Here is a 21838-nt window from a genome sequence, read left to right as displayed (position 1 = left end):
TGGCATTTTTCCAGATGCAGGACCCTAAACGCGTCACATTTATGATAAAACTCACCCTCGCCTGTGTGAAATCTGTATAAAAACATAATTCAGTTTATCTTACATTTCTCTAGAAAACAATTAGGTGACTTTTAACCATTTCTACTTTTGATAAATGTGAATACACGCATATGAAAACAGGACGTTATACACTACAGGCATTAAAAACTTATATTTAATGCTTTTTAAGACCCTTTCAAGATAAATTTCAACAACATTTAAGATTTGTTTATGGATAAATCCTCTTTTTTCTCATTCAGATGACATTCTATATAAGTGTAAAGGTAAGTGCGATATATATTTGGACTGTATTTTTCTAGTGTTTTTCCAAATCCAGGACTCTATTTGTGTCACATTTACTATAAAATGACGATAAATTTCACCCGTGTCCCTGTAAATCTGTGCAAAAACCTCTTTATTTACACGCAGATTCACTTTGTCTCACATTTCTCTAGAAAATCCCTCTCAAGGTCACTTTGAATCATTTGTACTTTTGTTTTATGTCTCTAAAAACTTGAAAACCGGGCAAATTGTACATTTAGTGACATCAAAAATAGATACCTGATAGAAAACTCGCATTCTAAGTTTTAACACGTATGAAGTTTGAACGCTGAAATGTGGATCTGCATGATACAGAGGAAAGAAAAATGTGGATAAATTAAATTATAGAAAATGCGTATAAATGAAGGCGTCATAATTTCAAATTTAAGACTATTTAATGACTTTGAAGGGGTTATAAAGTGGATTTTAAGATTTTTTTAAGAGTTTTTTTCAAGGACCTACACACACTTTGACATTTCGGCTCGGCTGCTGCTTGATTTTTGACGCGTTCGTTTTGATATTTTCTTATTATTTCCGAGTCAGAACAGACGCCCGGGCTGAAACTCGATCTAGTTTTCTGCGTCGGTGGAACTTCATCGCGACGTAAAACAGACCGACAGACTTCTCTATCCGCCCCGTTCCTCTTCCACCTGTCCAGCTTTCCAGTGGCAGTCGAACAGCGTCACGTCCCACACACACACACACACACACACACACACACACACACACACACACACACACACACACATGAAGGCAGCATTCACCACTCGACAACATCAAAGGCAGGGCGCTGCTGTTGAAACGGGATTATCCAGAGCTTTGAGAAGTCAGGAGTTTACAGAGAGACTAAATAAATACATAAATAAACACAAAGGTTGAGGATGAATTGCGCTCAGACGGTAAAATATTCATCGTGGGCTTCTGGCTCGTGTGTGTTCTGGTGTCAGACGGGCTCTGACGCTCTGACTTTGCCTCTTCACCTCCTCACCGCCTCACGGCTGCAGGTTCATGTTCACTGTTCAGCTGTTTCCAATGCACACACACACACACTGAGGCACATCCTGGAATATCTGCACCAATGGATCACTAAGAAAATATGGATTATGCTGCAAAGGCTGTTGGGGCTTCCCATCCACCTATTTTTATTCCAACTGAATCTGTGCAAACAGAAACGTGAATGGAAACGCTGGAATTTTGCGTTAAAAACTGATAGAAATGGTCTTCTACTAAAAAAAAAAAAAAAAAAGTGAATTTCCTACGGGATGAATAAAGTATCTATCTATCTATCTATCTATCTTTATTTGAAGATTAGAGGGACTTCTGCTGTGTGTTTCTGTTACTGTTATTATTATTTATTTTTATCATGTTATTGTTGTTATTTTGCATCCTGTTGGATTTTTACTTCATTTACGCTTCTTTGATTTTCTTGTTCATGAGCTTTGGCCAAGTGTTCATTGGCTATATAAACAGTTATTATTATTATTATTAATTCTTCCCGAAGCATGAAGGTTATCAAATCTCCATCTAAGCTTCACTGCAAAAACTCAAAATCCTACCGAGAATATTTGTCTTATTTCTCGTCAAAATGTCTCATTACACTTAAAATAAGACACGATCACCTAAGAAATAATAATAATAGCAAATTTTGCCAATGAAACAGGCAAATTTTCAAGTGAAAATTGTCTAAAAACGAGTGACTTCTGAGGTGATCGTGTCTTATTTTAAGTGTAAAGAGACATTTTAAATAGAAATAAGACAAATATTCTTGGTAAGATTTAGAGTTTTTGCAGTGTTGATCACAAAACAGCCTACATTTGATCAAAACCATTTGAAATAATTTTCTTAAAGTACTTGCGAACGCGTGTCAATTGACTTTTTGTTCTGCTTCTCATCATTTCTTTGCCTAAATTTGTGTGGAAACTGACTTTTTGTGCTTTTTTGTGTTTTTTTTTTTTGCAGCAATGAAAAGAAACTGGAACGACTGAGTTTTGGGGTGAACTACTCCTTTAAATCGCTCTTGATAAGGACATTAAGTGACTTTGCTGCAGAGTAACATCTGACTGCACCATAAAAGCTTCCACGGTGATGTGTGTGTGTGTGTGTGTGTGTGTGTGTGTGTGTGTGTGTGTGTGTGTGTGTGTGTGCGACATGGAGCGACTTTGCAGGATTCAGGCCAGAGGAGCTAAATTTGGAATCGCGGTGATATTTTGGTCAGACTTCGCCTCTCATCCAGTTTCTAAAAGAGAGTAATGACACGGTGGCTGTTTATGTGCAGGGGACAGGAAGAGGCGAAGGGCTCACACACACACACACACACACACACACACACACACACACACACACACACACAGACCTCAACTCTCACTGTCTCAAACACATTAAGAAAAGCTCTCACGTGCGTTCGCAAAATCACACATCTGAGTCTGCTTGCTTTCACTCTCAATCTGCACACACACACACACACACACACACACACACACTTGCAGAAATGTCACACACACGCTCACAGTTTCCTTTCTTGTCAAACACACACACAAACTTTCCCTTCACTTTATTCTCTCATTTTTATTCATTTGCACTCGCTCTAAGTTTCTCTCACACACACACACACACACACACACAAAAGACACTCACACATTCAGCAAATCTCACACACACACATGCATACTCCCACTTACAGTTTCCCCGTCTCACACACACACTCACACAAGCTCACACATGCACAAAATCTCCCAAACACACACATATTTTTAGCTCTGCCTGCTCGTTCCCAGCCGTGAGGTTGTGGCAGGAAGCCCAAGCCAATCAGCCTGCGAGGAGGAGGAGGAGTGTGTGTGTGTGTGTGTGTGTGTGTGAGCGCACACGCCTGTAATGCAAATTACAATTTGCACTCCGCACTGCCATCACCGACCCAGCCACAACACACACACACACACACACACACACACACACACACACACACACACACACACACAGAGAGAACGGTGGGTATTTTGAGATTTCAGCCGAGGAGAAAATCTGTCTTGCTTCTGTGTGGAGGGGAAAAAAAAAATAAATAAGAAAATAAAAAAAATCACAGTGAACTCTGCAACATGGAGGCTGGGAAACAGGAAGTTCCCACTGCCTGATTTCAGTTCCCATAATTTAAGAAAAAAAAAAAAAAAAAAAGCGTACATCAGGAACAGATTTCATTTGATTGGAGATGTCCGACATCATCGAGCCACAAGGGAAGCAAAATCTCAAATCCTCAGGGCTGATAAGTGAAAATGGCATCTCAAAGCACATAACGGGAGAGAGTGGGGGGGGGGGTCATCTGAAATTGTTGCGTTCAAGTGGAGGAAACTGAACTTGTTGTGGGAAAACAGGCCGTCTTGCTCTCGTCTCCTCTGCAGTGAAGCAGATGGCTTCAGAGCAGCTCTCTGTCAGGGCCGTCAGCGCCGAGTCAGCACTGTGTCCGGGTGTGTGTGTGTGTGTGTGTGTGTGTGTGTGTGTGTGTGTGTGTGTGTGTGTGCGCATCTCGGCAGGTGGGGCGGTGGAAACATGACGAAGGATGAGCACGGTGGGTGAAACAAAATAATTAACAACATAAAAAAAAATAAAAAAAAAATAAAGGAGTTGCGAGGCTACGAGCTAAAGAGTGGACGACAGCAGCAAACCGACCGCTTTCAGGTTCAGAAGCTTTTTGTTTTTTTGTTTTTCGCCCCTCCTGCTTAAAAAAAAAAAAAAAAAAAAAAAAAAAAAAAAAAAACATCTACACCCCCCACTTTGAGCCCAACAGACCTCAAAAAAAAAAAAAACCTAAAACCTTATTTAAAGAGGCCGTGATCACACAGGAGTCGCCTGACCAACACAGAATCTCTTCAAACTTTCTCGGAATCATCTGAAACTGACATCAGCCAATTTTTTTTTTTTTTTTTTTTTTAAAGCTGAAATTCCAACATTTTCAAAATTTTTCACCCAATGGATATTTCTAATAAATCACTTGCGAGTTGGAAATTCATCGAGATGCCGCTTTTGGGTGTCCGTGTCTCCCGAGAGTCTTCAATTTTCAGGAGACGCTCAAAAAGTTTCTGGTGAACGGAGAAAAAAAATGCAGCAAATTCTGGCAATCAAGCCTCATTTTTTTTTTTTTTTGGCTTAAGAACCTCTCAAAATTCAGGATTTGTTAAAAAAAAATTTGCTCAAAAAATGTGGAAAAATATATCTCTAAAACATAGGATCTATTTGATTTATGTACCATCTTCTTATTTTATTGTTTTATCTTATTTGTTTTTATATATGCAGCGTTAATGTAATGTGATGTTTCTTTACTTGCTTTGCAGCACAGTGAGTTCACGCCTGCCGTGTGAAATGTGGGTCACTCCATGTCAGAACATCAGATTTTTCATACATTTGTCACCATGACCTCAGGAACTTCTAAGAAAATCTTGCATCTGATAAAGCTATATCTGAAATGAACCAATTCCTAATTTCAGCTATTTCTGACCAAAATTGAATTTTTGATGAATTTTCAAAGTGAGGTGCTGCCATGTGAGTTTGGTCAGATTTCAGCGACGCCTTGCATTTTGGCACAACTTCAATGTGCTGTAACTTTATTAATTTTCATCCTAGAGTTATGAAACTTCGTATGTTTACTATATGAAATGTGCTAAATCAGATTTTGTTGTCAAGTGTCATCACTCTAGGATGGAAATCCTCACACGGCAGTACCTCACTTTAAAAATTTAAAAATCTATTTTTCGTCCAAAGTGGGTGAAATTTGAAAAGTGTTCATAAAACATGTTTTTCTAACTATGGGATAAATGTCATTGAAATCTGAGTCACCACAGTGACACCCATGTGATGATCTGACACGGAATGACCCATGTGCTAAATAAGTAAATTTGACTTGACTTGATCAATGTTACTGTGAGAATAACATCTGAATGACATCATCAATGCTTAGAAAGCTTTCATATGTCAGTGGAAATGGGATTTATGGCCAATCAAAGTTGAAACAGGTAGAAAAGTAATTAACTTCCAAACAGCCAGGTGGACATGTTGCATCATGGGTAGGCTGAACAGGGTTTTCTTCTCTTTTCTTCGTTTTTTTTTTTTTTTTTTTGCACAAAAAAACGAGTCCTATCTGACCACGGCCTCGATCCGCTGTAACGTTATCGAGCTACACGCAGGAAGGGAAGGCGATAACGTCTGAACCCGAGCCGCTCTCAGGATGCTGCTGTCGTATCCAAGGAGGCAACGGAGACGGATGGATGGATGGATGGATGGATGTCGGGGGTGAGAACGAGAAACAACCGAGGGAAGGAGCGAAAAGGGAGACAGAAAGAGGATAGTTACCTGCGTCCACGTCAGCTAGTTTACAAGCCAAGAAAGAAGAAGAAGACAAGAGAAGGGAGAGGGAGAGAGGGAGAGAGAGGGGGGAAAAAAAAGCAAAATCAAAGGTTCAGCCCAAGTTATGCATGCACAGTCCAAACCAGCACACAGCATCAGAGAGAGAGAGAGAGAGAGAGAGAGAGAGAGAGAGAGAAGAGGGGTGCAAAAGTTTATCAGAGCAAAGAGATAAAAAGACACACGAGAGCGAGGGGGGAAAGACAAACGAGAGTGCAAAAGTTTAGGGGGACAAAGGGGGGGCAAGAAGAAGAGGAGAGACAAAAAGACGAGAGCAAAAGTTTATGAGGGCGAGAGAGAGAGAGAGAGAGAGAAAGAGTAGGGAGAGAGAGAGTGAACGAGAGAGAGAAGGGAAAAAGAGTTTAAAGGGGCTAAAAGATAATGAGGTCGAAAAGAGAGAGGAAAAAGAGAGTGAAGTGAAACCATGTAATAAAGTGAGAGGGACACGGAGGAAAAAAAGCAGAAGACTGGCAGAGAGGAGGGTAAAGAGAGAGAGAGAGAGAGAGAGAGAGAGGAAAAAAAGAAGAGTGTATGCAGTTTTGTGTTTCCCAGGTCAGACGGAGGGCAGAGCAGTGAGTTGAACAGAGGCAGAGCGAAGCCGGGAGAACAGAAAACACAAATCACCGTCCGAACAGAGGAACCCTCCCCCGGCCGGAGGAGGAGGACAGAGGGACGGACCTGGAGGAGATCCTGGCTGGGCCACTTTCACTTCGGTTTACTCGCTCGGCAAGGCGGGAGGCTTTTTTTTTTTTTTTTTTGTGGACAGCTTCATCAAAAGCTTCAATGAAAACGCTCGCCCGGCTGTTTTCTTTCACACCCGTCCCGACCGCGACCCGTCCACTCGGGAGACGCATCGCTTTCATTAGAGAACCACCAAAACACAGAAAGTGGGAAACATTATTCTGCTAAAACAAACCGCATCACTTCACTGCTTTACGTTTTCACACGGCGTCTGCGAGCGCTGTTGAGATTCGGGAGGTGGTGTCCGTGAGCTTTTCTGCGACCTGCCGTTTCCCATGATACCTTTCTTCCGCGCAGCTCCGCAAAGACGTACACCCGCATCTTCGCAAAAGTCATTATTACCAACAAAAAAACGATCAAATAACTAAAAATAAGTGTGAAAAAATATAGTTTGTCGACTGAAATACAAATAAAAACGAGGCGTTACCAAAAAACTGACTGAGTGAAACTGCATTGTGAGTATGTTATGAACTAAAATGACAGAGTAAATGTCTGACCTCACACATAAACCTTGTATTTTGGGTGGATATGAAATTTATCTTCATGTATTTATCTCATATCCCTCTGTCGGTGCACGTGCACGAGCAACACCTTTATGTTACAATAACAAGACTAAAACGAAGCATTTTCAAAAATTAAAACTGAACAAGCAAAGACGCTTTAGAAAACGTATTCAATCTAAAGTGAAATTGAAAACAGGAAGTCAAAACGGAATAAAAAGTAAAAACGAATGAAAATGCTAAACCACAACAACCTCCTGTGTGTGAATGTTGCTGTCAAGCCGGTACAGTCTCGCTTCCTTGTTTGAGAACGGCAGAGGTTACAGAGAAAAAAAAAAATGGATTCCATATGTGCCACCTCTCTTTGGGCGGTGAACCACTTGGCATATTTTTTTTCTTTTTTTTTTTTTTTGAGGGGGTTGTCAAACGTGCAACAGGCAGCGACGTGAGCCACACGGGCAAAGGAAAGCTCGGCTGTATCCTAGCAACAAGGAGCCGATGTGATGAACTCGACGATGCTGAGGCGAGTCCCCCCGGGCACCGCCGCCGCCGACTTCAAACTTCCAGCCACTCAACACCAAGTACACACCGGCACTTTGCTGAAGGATACCAGCGCCGAGGGGCCAAATACACAGATCTGTTTTTTTTTTTTTTTTAAAGCTTCATTAACCCTCGGAAACCTGAGAAATCTCACCTGGTTTCTTCCAAGAACATGGGAATAAAGGAAAAGAGAAAACGTCCACACACTCTCTTCACCTCCGCTCAAAACTTAATAAATAAGTCGACGTTTCGGTGTAAACCTTCAGCGAGACATTTTCAATACATCAGCGGTGCCCCCACTGAAAAACTGCATTTATAATGATAATCGTATATATATCTAAAAAAGGAAAAAAAAACACATAAACTGAATAAATGAATAAAGCAAAAGCAAAATTTTGATTAGAGAGTGAAATAAAAGTTTTTTGGACTTACACTGATCTGCTTATGGTAAAACACAAGGGGCCCCTGAATGTTTTTTTGGCCCGGGGCCCCCCAGAATGTCTTTGGACGGCACTGAGGAGCACGCTTTGCCTTGTTGCATTCTGCGGCCTCTTTCGTCCATTAACCCCGGAGCGGGTGTGCGTCTCGGGGAGAGCCAGAGAGCCGGGCTGCCGTCTGCTCCAGGCTCCAGTCTGCAGCCTAAGAATAGCTGCTGGTTAGTGGCTTTGTGGCGCTGCGGTTTCCCCGCCGCTCGCAAAGGCACCAGCCACCCTGCGTCCCAATCAATCGCCATGGGAATTTGGCCACCAGATATTTTTAGATATAGGGAATTTCAAAACAGCATCAGGCCCCCGTTTTCTTCCTCAGCGATTATGCAACTATTTCAAAGAGCTGGAGATTTTTTTTTTTTTTTTTTTTAATTAGAGCGGAATCGCTACTTCCTAAAAGGGCGGCGGTGCCAAGTATGTAGATCAAAGATTTTTTTGGGGAGCTGTTGTTTGGAGCTGGCTTGGGCACGGTATGCGAGGCAGCTTGAAAAGCCGTGTCGTGTTGCTCTTGGCAGCGCCGCGGTGTAATTTAGGGCGCGCGGTGAAAAACAGACCGTTGGACATGGAGCGACGGAGCTGCTCCCCCTCGTCCTGGCAGCCGAGACTCCAAACTGCAAAGCTGTGAAGGGCATTCTCAGTGCAAATGCAGCTTAAAGGGGGATTTTAACTTCGGCGTCCGCGCACCTCAACATTAGCGGCCCTGGGGATTCCCTGTCACCACCGAAACTTCTCATTTTTTCCCCCCTGCCTGCTTCCATTTTCACTTGGATCCGGGCAAAAGTATTTCTAGATCGAGGGAACAGAATGACATCATATCAGCTGGATCTTATTTTTCTTGCTGGTGAAAGCGCAGGGAGTGCAATTTTTGGATGAGCTTTTTTTAAAAAAAAAACCTCAAAGTAAGTGCTGAATAACTGGAGTCCCCATTTTGCTGGTTAACAATTCATCATCTCCCTTTTGGGGAAGAAAGTGCAATAAAAAATGAAAACGTTCTACCTGGGTGACATTTCACCGTAATGGGGCTCTCTACTTCTCAAACTAAGACCCAGTTTCTCAAACTTTGGGACAGGAGCTAAAATCGGTTGCGGGGGCGACTTCGGGTGGGTCGCCACATGACGGAAGGCAGCGACGTTTTAACCCCCAAATCAGCCGTTTGATGATTTTGCAGGCTTAGCGCATGCAAGGAGGGTCAAGCCGGGTTAATGAGCCGGAGTCCCACGGTGACGGATTACATTTCACTGGCTGGGAAAGTTCAAGAGCCAAAAAAATTAAGGTATAAACTGCAGGAACAACCACTCCAGAAAACGTCTGAGAGTGGAGATCTGCCACCAGCCAGATTCTGGTAAATTCTGGTTCAGCGGTTGATGAGTTTCTCTACCTTATCAGCAAAAAGATAAAATAAAAATGTATGATTACGTGATGCATTACTGAGAAATTCCCGTTTCACTTGCCAGATTTCCACAGGGAGGTCAGAGGACGGATTCAGTCCTGCTCCAAGGACCCTTCAGCGAGGACGGATGTCTGCTGACACGAGGATTTGAATCGGTTCCCCTGGTTGAAGGGTTGTCACTCTACAAGTTTTTTAAGTTTTTAAGTTTTTTTTTTTTTTTTTTTCTTCTAAATGTGCTGCCTTCAAACTTCCATTTCAGCTGGGAAAGTTGAGAGTCACGGGGAAATGCTTGGACTCATGTGTCCACTGTTTCTTTCTGTTATTTGTAATGGAAAGGACGGATCATTTCACATCACAGTGCTGTCTTTTTAACAGTCACACCAAAATTAAAGTAATTGAGCTTTGAGCCAAACAGCACCATGGATCAAACATGATTTCATTAGCCTGAGACAAGAACCAAGAGCGACAACTGGTGCTGAAACTGTCACTGATTAGTCAATTTGGTCATTTATCAAGTTCAGAACGCCTGATATTTTCTGATTCCAGCCTCACCAAGATTGCCTTCCACTAATACGTTCACATCTTTATACAGTTTAGTCTATACTTTGGGTTTTTTTGGCTGCTGGTCAGACTAAGGAAGACATCTGAAGACATCACTTCGGACTCGGATGACCTCCCGTGAGACTTAGTCATTATTTTTGACACTTCTTAGACTAAATGATTAGTCAGTTAATTTGAAAAAATAAATAAATACAACTGTGCGAGCACTTCATCGCTGCACCTGATGGGACAAACGCTTCACCAGCAGGCTGTCCTCTCCCGAATTTCAAACCGGACCAACGTGGCGGCTCTTTTGGAAACTTTCTCTGATTTTAGGAAAACAGTTCACCGACTTGGTCTTCATTTCATATCGACGATGGTTCGTTTAAACGTCTGTCAGGAGTTTCCAGAGGCGGCGAGTCATGCCGGATGCCTGTAGTTTCCATTAAGTAGCATAGACCTCAACTTTATGCAAATGAGGAGATGCCAATGTGACGGCCCATTCCTCGAAATGCAGCACAACGAATGCATTGCACAGCTGCTTACATAGACAATGAACGGGAAACGTGGCCATGACTGATCCTGTGGACACCATTTCCCTCTACGATCTGACGACCGAGGAGAAATATTGGAAACATGCAAACCCTGAGACCCTGAAAAACCCTGAAATGTGTGATTGAATGCGGCAGAAACACCTGCCAAGCGGTGGAGGCGATAAGCTCCGGCCAATAATAAAACAAAACCAAAAAAAAAATTACCCTCACTTTGGGAAGTATCATCTCTGAGACTCCCAAGGCCACCCAGTAGAGAGATTTCTCCTTTCTGAGAGCAGCCTTATATAGTCTCATATCTCGTGAAGTGTGGGAGTTCCTGAGAGGGACGGATCATCCATGAGAAAGCTCCTCAGGAGAGCCGAAGCAGAAGTGTTGAAATATTAAGGGAACACGGGGCTTTGTGGAAGTGGGGCTTTGCCTGGGGAGGCTCGTGTGCGGGATGCGGGGGAGCTGGCAGGGGAGCATCTCCAAGCGCTTTAATATTGGATGAGGAATATGGCCGTCTCCTCGGGGCGAGCGAGGACTTGCCGCTATAGGAAGCCGCATCGCTGAAGTGCCAGGGCTTGTCCTCTTTTTTTACAATTTTTTCATCCTCCAACTCTTCATGAAGTACACGGCCTCTTTTACTAAAAGATTTAGGAGCACAGGAACGAAACGCAGGGGGGGTAAAGGTGCAAAAATCAAAGAAAATAACCATCTTCGCTTTGAATCTCGACGTTCACCTGCACCTCCTGTATCAATTATACATCTTATTTTGACAAACGGGAAAAAAAAGATGACTGGTTGTTGCTCCATGTGATCCAACGAAGATCAAGGCATTGTCGGTGCTCTTGGAAACGAAGGAAAACAGAGGAATTAAGAGGGCGATCCAGATCCAGGCACTGCAAACATCAGGAAATGTGATGATGGGGAAGGAAATATTAAAAAGCCTTAATTGCGGCGGCTAAATCATGAAAAAGCCAACATGTTTGGACCACGGAAGATCTTCATCAGGGCTTTAGAAAGGTTTGTACTGCAAAAACGCAGATTATTTGTCTTATTTCAAGTCAAAATAATGCAAATAAGACATGATCACCTCAGAAGTAAATTGTTTTTAGACGATTGTCTCTTGTTTCAAGTGAAAATTCACTTGAAACAAGTGGAAAATTTGCTTGTTTCATTGTCAAAATTTGCCAGTGGAAAAAGTGAATATTCACTTGAAACAAGTGAAAATTAGCTAGAAACAAGAAACAAATTTTGCCAATGAAACAAGCAAATTTTCACTTGAAACAAGAGACAGTTGTCTAAAAACAAGTTACTTCTGAGGTGATCATGTCTTATTTTAAGTGTAATGAGATATTTTGACTAGTAATAAGACATTTTTGACTTGAAATAAGACAAATAATCTTGGTAAGATTTTGAGTTTTTGCAGTGTGTCGTGCCTGGATCGGCCTCTTATATGGATTTTATTTTACTTCAACTTATTTTTAAAAGCATATCGCTGATTTTTCTTTTTGTTGTGTGTAGTAAAGTGTTTTTCCTCCCGTCTGAAAATATGCATTTGGTGTTTTAAGGGGGAACCAAATGCACACTGGAGTCATTCATCACAGAAATTAGCGACGCAAACTTTCTTTCCAAGCAAGCAAACAAATCAAAAAGCTGCAGTTAATGTTTTGTTTTTTTGTCTTTCCTGGCAAATGCAATAATCCATCACTAAAACGTGGAGTGAATTTTTAACGCCTCCTCTCTTTTTCAGCGTTTTCTGCCCGGACGGCCGAGGAGACGAAAAAGGGAAAGGAAGAGGAAGGAGAGGAAGGAGAGGAGAGGATAAGCGGCTGCCATCGGCCCCGAGGCTGGGCTGGAGGAGAGGCAGCGAGGGGGCGGAGCCACTCGCTCCAGGTTGTTAACCTACTATTTTGTCAGACGGGGTTTTAATCCAGCCTCAGTTTATTATTATTTTCCCCCTCTTTTTTTCTCTGAAGTCGATGTTGATTTAATCTTCTCCTTTTTTTTTTTTTTGATTTTTTCATTTCACGGTCCTAATCTTAGACGGGTCGCGTGGTAAAGCGGGGCGAGTTTGGCACGAAAACGGCGGCGATGGACTGAATAAACTGACCCAGCCAGATCCTGAGAGAGAGAGAGAGAGATGGAGAGAGAGAGAAAGAGAGAGAGAGAAGGAGAGAGAGAGAGACATACAGAAGGAGAAACAGATGTCTTCTTACCTTCAGGAGACTCTTCCTGGACGTACGTTCCTGTCAGGTACCTGTGGACCAGCGCCGACTTGCCGCTGGCCAGGTTACCCACAATGCCCTGGGGTTGGATGAGGTGGGGGTGGGGGGGTGGGGGGTTTGGTCAGCATCAACTTAAAAACTCTGTAGGTTTGAACGTTGCTAGATTTTGAGGAGGAGTCTGGTTTGATGTATTAAATAAGGCGATCCTGGTGAGACGCTTGAAAAATACATGCAGTCAGCCTATTACAGAAAGTGTGTGTGTGTGTGTGTGTGTGTGTGTGTGTGTGTGTGTGTTTCGGCCACTCGCGCCGGGTGACTCACCACTTTCAGTTCGGGTACCGTTCGACTCAGCGTCCACTCCTGGCTGTTCACAAAGGCATCTGCAAGAAACGGGAAAAGAGACAAAACACACACCTGTCAATCAACTGTGCACACACACACACACACACACACACACTTGACAGGCAGCCTTTCAGTTGGCCCGGCAGCAAGGGACCCAATCTGTTCCTACTCACTGGTTTCATGTAAAATGAGAAAGATGGAGAGAGAGAGAGAGAGAGAGAGAGAGAGAGAGAGAGAGAGGATGTGGGCGGAGTCTCATTAAGCCTGACAGTTGATTGACAGCTGGCTGGATGCTGGGGGGAGGGTGTGTGTGTGTCGGAGGGGGGGGTTAACAGGCAGTAGTTCATTCGCTCATGGCCGACTGAACAAGACAAAATGAAGTACAAAGGCCAAGATACACACACACACACACACACACACACACACACACACGTCGTACGGCCACTGTAACTCTGCTCTGTTGAGTTTTAATAAATTAAAAGTCGAAAACAAAAAAACGTTGAACCTCAATTAGCTCCTCAAACAAATTAATTTTCTGATTTTTTTTTTTTTTTCATTTTTCTGATCCTGGTCTCAGACAGTAAACTGGATTCCTAAAAAAAAAAAATAAATAAATAAATAAATAAAAGCCCAACATCACAAATTTTGCTCTTACTGGACAATGAACTGAGATTTTAGAACGCGCTCAATATTCAGATTTTCTCGCGTCAGTTTGGGCAAAATCAAATATCAAGACACTTTGGACTAAATATCTTATAAATACAATATGTAAGAATGACCGTTAGTGCTTTCCTAAAACATTCACACACATTAGTGCCCCAGTCCGGGACCCATTGAGGCTCAATGGGCTGCCGGCTGATTTTATTTTCAAAATAAAAGACGTCGCACATTTTGAAGATGGCCTGAAATCCAAATTCATTTTTATGGTTTTGATCTTTTTTCCTTCTTTTTTTTCTTTGAAGTCTTTGGTGACAGGTTAACTTCTGCTAATAGCTGTGTCTGTGTGTGTGTGTGTGTGTCTGTGTGTGTGTGTGTGCAGTTGCAGCAGGTCGACCACTTGAATGGCTGGTGTCTAGTTGATGTATGTGTGTTTGTGTGTAAAATTGCAGTGTGCCATTTGTGTCTGGGCCAGAATGTGTGTGTCTCTGTGTGTGTGTGTGTGTGTGTGTGTGTGTGAGTCCTGCGTATGAGCCAAAGCAGAGGCTGTGAGGCTACGAGGTCATGGGAAATGAATTGGGGGTGGAAGGAGTGGTGGCTGGAGCTGATAGGCTATTCCACCCACATGTACACACACACACACACACACACACACACACACACACACACACACACACACACACACACACACACACACACACACACACCACTGACCACACAAGCCACGATGAAATAACACAAAGCAACTGTGCCTGCTTTTGTTCATATTCAATTGCGAAGTGTGTGTGTGTGTGTGTGTGTGTGTGTGTGTGATTACACTGTGATAGTGTCAGTGTTATCAGGGAGGTCCCATCCTTCTAACTGCAGTGGTCTTGCCCTGACCTCTATATGCTCCAAGACACACACACACACACACACACACACACACACACACTCCAGTCACTTTAAATGAGGCAATAAAATACATTTAAATGAATCTAATTTATTTCCAAGCTCGGTTTAAACGGTTTAAATCAAAAACACACCAGAAAACTGAGGCTGTCGGTTCTGGAGAAACAAAATTTCACTGAAAATATTCAAGATGCTGCTGTAAGACGCCCAAAAACCTGCAAACCGGTCTGTTCCTCACATCAAAATCCGCATTCCCACGGGACCGGCGTCACCTGGGGGCTCTCACACGGGACACAGAGTGAAAACTGGATTTTTTTTTTTATCAATTTACTGACATTAAAGGCATCTGTATCGAGTCTATCGCACGACAGAAGGATAGATTTACACTCAAAAAGCTGCCAAAACTTTCATTTATCATTCCTCCACCGCAGCCTCCGAAGAAAAGAAAACAAACAAACCTCGTTAAAAACATAAATAAATAAAAATATGACTCCAGATTACTGAGATGCTGATTTGCACCTGTGTGTTTCCTGAAATATGGCAGGTATTTTGAAGTTTTTTTTTGGTATTTTGGCCGATTCACATTCATGATCACAGACGACCTCTGCAAAAATGCCTCGAGGTCCCCGGGTAACACTAGTCCCATGCAAATATCACTGAATACTGAATATTTAACAGTGATATACTTCAGGTTGTTATCAGCGTATGAGCTTAGTTACAGGTGTGGCAGGTAAACAAGGCGGAGTGATACGTGCACAGAAACGCCTCTCATCCAATCAAAATGTAAGATCGGAGCCGGCTCACTGCAAAAAGTCAAATCTTACCAAGATTATTTGTATTATTTCAAGTCTTATTTCTAGTCAAAATATCTCATTACACTTAATGGAACAAGCAAATTTTTACTTGTTCACTTGTGTCACAAGTAAAAATTTGCAATTTTGGCAAAATTTGTTTCTTGTTTCAAGCTAATTTTCACTTGTTTCAAGTTATTTCTGAGCTGATCATGTCTTATTTAAAGTGTAATGAGATATTTTGACTAGAAATAAGACATTTTGACTTGAAATAAGACAAATCATCTTGGTAAGATTTGACTTCTTGCAGTGCTGCGACTTGTACTAGTGAAGAACCAGTGTCATAAAATCAAGCAACATATTCAGGGTTTTTAGTAAAAACTGCAGCAAAACCACAAAAAGAAAAGAGCAGCTGTTGAGAAACGTCACGAGTAAAAAAAAATCCATGAGAGCTTTTCTCTTCCTGCTCGGACTCTCCGGCCGCTTGAGTTTGGAAAGCCACAGCTCTGCAGGCTCCGATCATCTGCTGCCGGTCAGACGATCATTTGCATTTGATTAAATATTGCATTACCGACACACAAACCACACAAACTGCATTTTCTTTGCACATTTTCCTGTTTCTTTTACTTGATGCAACAAAAATCCTGTATTTGAAAGGCGGTAATGTAACCCAGATTTCCCTAAATTAAAAAAAACATCACAGTTTAGCGTCCAGTGAGGGTCTAAATGCTGCTTCAGATGCTTTTCCGCCACGATAAGAGCAAAATTCTAGGGAAAAAACAGACAAAATTGACGTTTTTGGGTATTAAAATGGTCAATTTTAAGTTCTCGGTGCACATTAGAAGCTCCTGGTGGCTTCAATACAAAAACACCAGTCTTCATTCAAACCCCTACTGTCCGCCTGCAGCCACACACACACACACACACACACACACACACACACACAGCATTAACCCCGGTGAGGTCCTGCGACACCTCGGCCTGGGTGTTAAGTAGGCCAGTGGGCCGGGCGGGCCATCAGCCAGCTCCATTTAGACCCTCCACTTCCTTTACTAATTCATCAGCGGCAATCTGTGTCAGCCTGCAGACACACACAACGTCCCACGGCTGCTCTGTGAAAGGATGACCCGACACACACACACACACACACACACACACACACACACACACACAGAGAGAGAGAGAGAGTGCTAAAAGCCACAGGCGAAGAACGACGGCTCCTTAAAAAGTGTTTCCGTGCTTTTGCTTCGGATGTTTTGTTGCGTTCAGGAACCCGATGGGGGTCACGGATTTCAGCACGCCTCCGTGACTTTTCAAAATGCTCATCCTTTCCCGGTTTGTCTGCAAGATTTATCAGGTTATATCTTGGACTTCTGGAAAAAATTTAGAGCTTTTTCTACGTGCGTTTTCAAGCTTTTCCCAGCAGTTAAACCAGATGTTTTTGTGCATCAAATAAACAAAATGACTCGTGCAAATTAAAAGGAAAACACGACAGAAGTTTCAAAATGTGTCATCGACCCAGTGGTTTTTCAGTCAAAGCAATGCAATTATCATTCCAAGCAGTTTCAAGCACTACTCGCATTAAAATTCAAGCATTTTCAAGGATTTCCAGCACCCATATGAACCCTGAGATCATTTTAAAACACCATGTAAAAGCCTTACAGGACTCAAAAGGCTGGATTTATCAGATTTTGATTATTTCTGAGGCCTCGGATGAGCGTTTGAGGCTTTTCCAGCGCACGCAGACACCTGCGTCGATGTTGTTTTTTCATCTAAAGCAGCTCACGCGTCCCTCGTCCCGTCAAGCGACTGACTCTGGGATTCCAGATTGCGTGATATTTCCAAACTTCCAAAAAGAGAACAGATCAAATCCCCTGCACACCTCTCCAAAACTCCACGAGATTCCAAGAAATCCCATTCCTTGCGGGAAGCCTGTCAACAACAACCGGCGCGTGCACAAGCCGAGACGCAGACGCTCTCTTGGTTTCACCGTCTTTGCTGCTGATTTGATGCTTTCTTGGCATTTTCTCCCTGTGCTCTGAAAGGTGCAATACTCATAAATAAATAAATAAATAGTTTTGCATCACGATATATTCACACGTATACGCCGCCCGGCACCAACACATGTGCGTCTTAAAGCACTTGGCTTCTGCCCATCAGATCTGCTGTCGCCACACACTTTCCTTCATCATCACCATCATCATCATCATCATCATCATCTGTGACTGGCTCAGTGTGTGAATAAATAAATAAATAAATAAATAAATACAAACAGTGGGATTATTCTGGAAGGTGTGACTGGCTCAGAATCAGTGGTGCTGTTGTTTTTGAGTGGAATTTATCTTTAAAAATTGGAATCTGTGCTGTATTACAAGAAGATAAAAGCAGAAAACGATGTTAATAACTCTAATAACACTATGAATATTACTACTATTAGTACAACTACTACTGATACTATAATTAATCAATAATACTGCTACTACTACAGCCGTTAGTAACCATAATACTACCACTTATAGTACTAATACATATTAATACTACTATCTGTACTACTGCAACTGATAATGTTTCTACTATTTCTACTTCTGTCAGTGCTAAGAAGGAAAAACAGCAGTGTGTGTGTGTGTGTGATGTGTGTGTGTGTGTGTGTGTGTGATCCAAGGGGTATCTGACTGGAAAGAATCCAGAAAGCAGCGCTGTGATTGGCCGGCCGGCACACAGAGGGGGGCATTGTCGGGGGCTCCACAGACGCCCGCCTGTGTTGGCCCGGCCCCTCCCTCTCCTGCCGGGCCGGGATGTTGACCCAGCTGCTTCCTGTTTTTTTCAGGGGCGCCCAGTTCCCCTCCGCTGGTTCCCAGTTTGACCCAGCGGCCGCCCGCGGGGCATCGGCGATGAGCCGCTCGAGTCCCGGCAGACGCTCCGTCCGGAAACCAGGCGTCACTCGCCGGCGAGCGAGGCGGTTTTCAGGATTACGAGCCAATTTGCGATCAACGTGGAGGGCGTCTGCGATCTTAATCCCATGCCAATCAGCTGTGTCAGTCATTTGTAAAGTAAATAATCCAGCGCAAATTACCTGCCGTGTTTCAGCAAACACAGGGGTCGTCTGATAATCCCATGCAGTTCAGCATCTTAGTCAATCTAAGGGAGATGAAATTAACAATATTCTGGCAGGAATTTATGTCTTCTTTGTCTGTTCAGGTAACAACCCAGTTCTTCTTCTTGGGTTGGAAAACGCATCACTTCCTGTGCGGCAGGAAAGAGCCGCTGAACCTGCCTCAAACAAACGCAGAGGAAGCCTCAAATCTAGGAGGCTTTAGATACTGTATGAACTACGTTTTTTTTTTTTTTTTTTAGCCTGTGGGAACATCTGATTCAGGTCGGACACAGAGGAGGCGTCTTTTTTAAGGCGCCTGCTCATTTTTTTTTAAGGAAGCATACGGTGGTTTCTTGGCCTGGCAACGTCAACTAAGAAGTAGAAGAAGAAGAAAATATCTCCAACATCCATTTAAATCAGTGGTGGACGTTTTCTCAGATACAAACTTGATACAAAATGAACATCTGACGTTTGAAATACATTTTATGGGGAAATTGTCAATACATGATCGCATGAATTCACAGCTTAACTCAAAGCCGTCAAAGTGAAAAAAATAAACCTCTGAAGCTGTTTTAGTTACACCAGCAGGAAACCACTGGACGTACAGAGGTGAAAATGAGATCCAACACCTTTTCTTCTTCTTCTTTTCTGGGGAAGTCAAAAAAAAAAAAAAAAGGTATTTTGCCCAAAACGTGAGCGAAATGAGTATTCCTTTGAAAACGAGAGCAAACGGAAAACCTGTCATGAATCAGATCAGACGGCAGCAAAAACATAAATCACAATATGTATTTTCTTTTTTTTTTCTTTTTTTTTGTGTAATCCTCTGCTGTAACAAACTGAATATTCTCACCAAGACCAATACTGTTGTCTTGATATGCTAATCTTAATCCAGCCTACGATAAGACGCTTTAACCCCAAAACCTTTAAACAGCAGGAGAGTGAACTCATAACCCCGCAGGGCCGGTCTGTAACGTGCTGTAAAACTGCAGCTGAAAAAAAAATAAATAAATAAAGGAAGAAAGAAAGAAAGAAAAAAAAAGTGTTGATTGACCTAAATTGTGCTGAGTCGGTAAAAAGGGCAAATTTTCGAGGGGCTTCTGGGTAAAGAAAAATTAAAGTAAAAACATGTGGGAATGTGTGGGCTGCACACCTGAACGCCATCAATCCATCAACTGGCAGCAACACACTCATTTTCTGCTGCCCACACACACACACACACACACACACACACACACACACACACACGTATATACAGATATCACACACAAAATGCACACACTCATGGAGCTATGCAGAGGAAAGGGAAGCAGCCAGTCAGCAGAGTGAGGTAGTGAGTCATTTGGATGGAGAGAATAAGAAAAGAAAGATAGAAGGAAGAAGGAAGCAAAGACATGAGGATGCAGGAAAAAAGAGGAAAAGAAAGAGAGAGAGACAGAATGGAGAGACAAAGGTGGAGATGAAGAGAGAGATGCAAAGAGAGAAGGAGACAGGAAAATAGAGGAAGACAGAGAGAAGGATGGAGAAAGAGAGGAAGAAAGACAGCCAGAAGAGGAGAAACACGGAGAGAAAGAAGATGTAGAGAGAAAGAGAGAGAGGTGACAAGATGAGGATGGAAAGAAAGAAAGAAAGACAGAAAGAGGTAGAGGAAGCGGGATCGATATTAGCAGCGGAATACAGATTTGCACGGGGGAAAGTGGATGGGGTGAAAAGGGAAAAGAGAGGGGAGGATAGATGAAAAGAAAGTGTGAGGGGATGAAGAGAAAGAATAGAAAGAAAGGCAGAGAAGAGAGAGAGAGAGAGAGAGAGGAAGAAAGCGCTCCACCTCCTCCTCGCTCAGCCAAGGGAAAACTTGGAAACGAGAGCGAGCGCCGAGGGACCGAGCACATCCCTCCGTCCGTCCATCTATCCATCCTTTTCTTTCTCCCTCTCTCTCTCTCTCTCTCTCTCTCGCTCTCTCTCACACACACACACACACACACACACACACTCTTCTGTCCCTGCGGCCTGCACGAAAAGCAGAGCCGCAGAAACGAGGGAGGAGACGGAGAAGGAAGGAACAGATAGAAAAGAGAAAAGAGAGAAAGGAGACCAAAACACACCGAGGATGTCTTCAAAGGGAAGCGTTCGTGGCGCCGTGTTGAGCTGCAGTTCTCCTGGCGCTCTCCGGAATAATCCATATAAAAAATTCTCTTTTATTCTGCAAGATTCGCTCTATTTATACGAGCCGGGCTCCCCTGGCAAAGCCTGCCGAGGAGCGAAATGTGTCCTACAAGCTGCATTTTTGCCCGTTACTGCTAGAATTAGAGTTGTTAGTCATGAAAAAGAAAAGAAAAAAAGTGAAATGCTGCTTTGAAAAATCCAGTTTGTTGGAGCTGGTGCTAACAAGAGGTTCTGTAACAGCGTGATCACAGATACGATCAAATAAATCAGGGGCTCCGCAGGTTTCAGAAAGACCGAATGCAGGACTTGCCGAGATACTCGATTTCCTCCGGGATTAATAAAGTATCTTTCTGTCTGTCTAGATCGAACTCCAAACCGAAAGAACCGCAGATCTTTAACGCAAAGGAACCCGGGAGCTTTAACTTAACCTGAGAATTAATCTGAAAAAACGCTAAACCTTCACCTCTCATAGAACCCAAGACTTTTAACCCTAAATCTACAGAACCATAGATTAGATAACTGTAAAACTAGTCCTAAATATTCAACTCTAATCTAAAGAACTGAACATCTGTAACTGTGAAACCAAACAACGCTCCACCAGTGACCCCAAAACAACCCTAAAACCGAAGAGCTCTAAATGTTTAACCCTAAAACTAAAGGATCCTGGGCATTCGTGCCTAATGATGAAACTAAAGAATCCCAGATCTTTAACCCTAAAACCTAAGAGTCCTAGATCTGAATCCCTAAAACTCAAGAACCCTAGATCTTAAGCCCTAAAACTCAAGAACCCTAGATCACTAACCCTAAAACTAAAGAATCCTAGATCTTTAACCCTAAAACTAAAGAATCCTAGATATTAAGCCCTAACACTAAAGAATCCTAGATCATTAACCCTAAAACTAAAGAACCCTAGATCACTAACCCTAAAACTAAAGAACCCTAGATCACTAACCCTAAAACTCAAGAACCCTAGATCATTAACCCTATAACTAAAGAACCCTAGATCACTAACCCTAAAACTAAAGAATCCTAGATCTTTAACCCTAACACTAAAGAATCCTAGTTCTCTAACCCTAAACCTAAAGAACCCTAGATCTTTAACCCTAAACCTAAAGAACCCTAGATCTTTAACCCTAAAACTAAAGAACCCTAGATCTTTAACCCTAAAACTAAAGAACCCTAGATCTTTAAC

The 21838-nt window shown here is 42.6% G+C and overlaps 1 protein-coding gene across 1 annotated transcript in view; it reads right to left on the bottom strand.

Moving 5' to 3' along the window:
* The window catches only part of agap1 (ArfGAP with GTPase domain, ankyrin repeat and PH domain 1), a 263894-nt gene that overhangs the window by 121282 nt on the left and 120774 nt on the right, over positions 1–21838 (bottom strand). The window contains exons 2-3 of the mRNA XM_030072935.1: positions 13033–13091; positions 12703–12790 (exon numbers count right to left, since the gene is read on the bottom strand). Coding sequence (XP_029928795.1) covers positions 12703–12790; positions 13033–13091 — 147 coding nt within the window. The remainder of the gene's footprint in view (positions 1–12702; positions 12791–13032; positions 13092–21838) is intronic.

Source organism: Myripristis murdjan, chromosome 2 (assembly GCF_902150065.1).
Source record: "Myripristis murdjan chromosome 2, fMyrMur1.1, whole genome shotgun sequence".
Taxonomy (NCBI): domain Eukaryota; kingdom Metazoa; phylum Chordata; class Actinopteri; order Holocentriformes; family Holocentridae; genus Myripristis; species Myripristis murdjan.
Note: the sequence above shows the minus strand (reverse complement) of the source record. Positions and strands in the feature narration are given on the sequence as shown.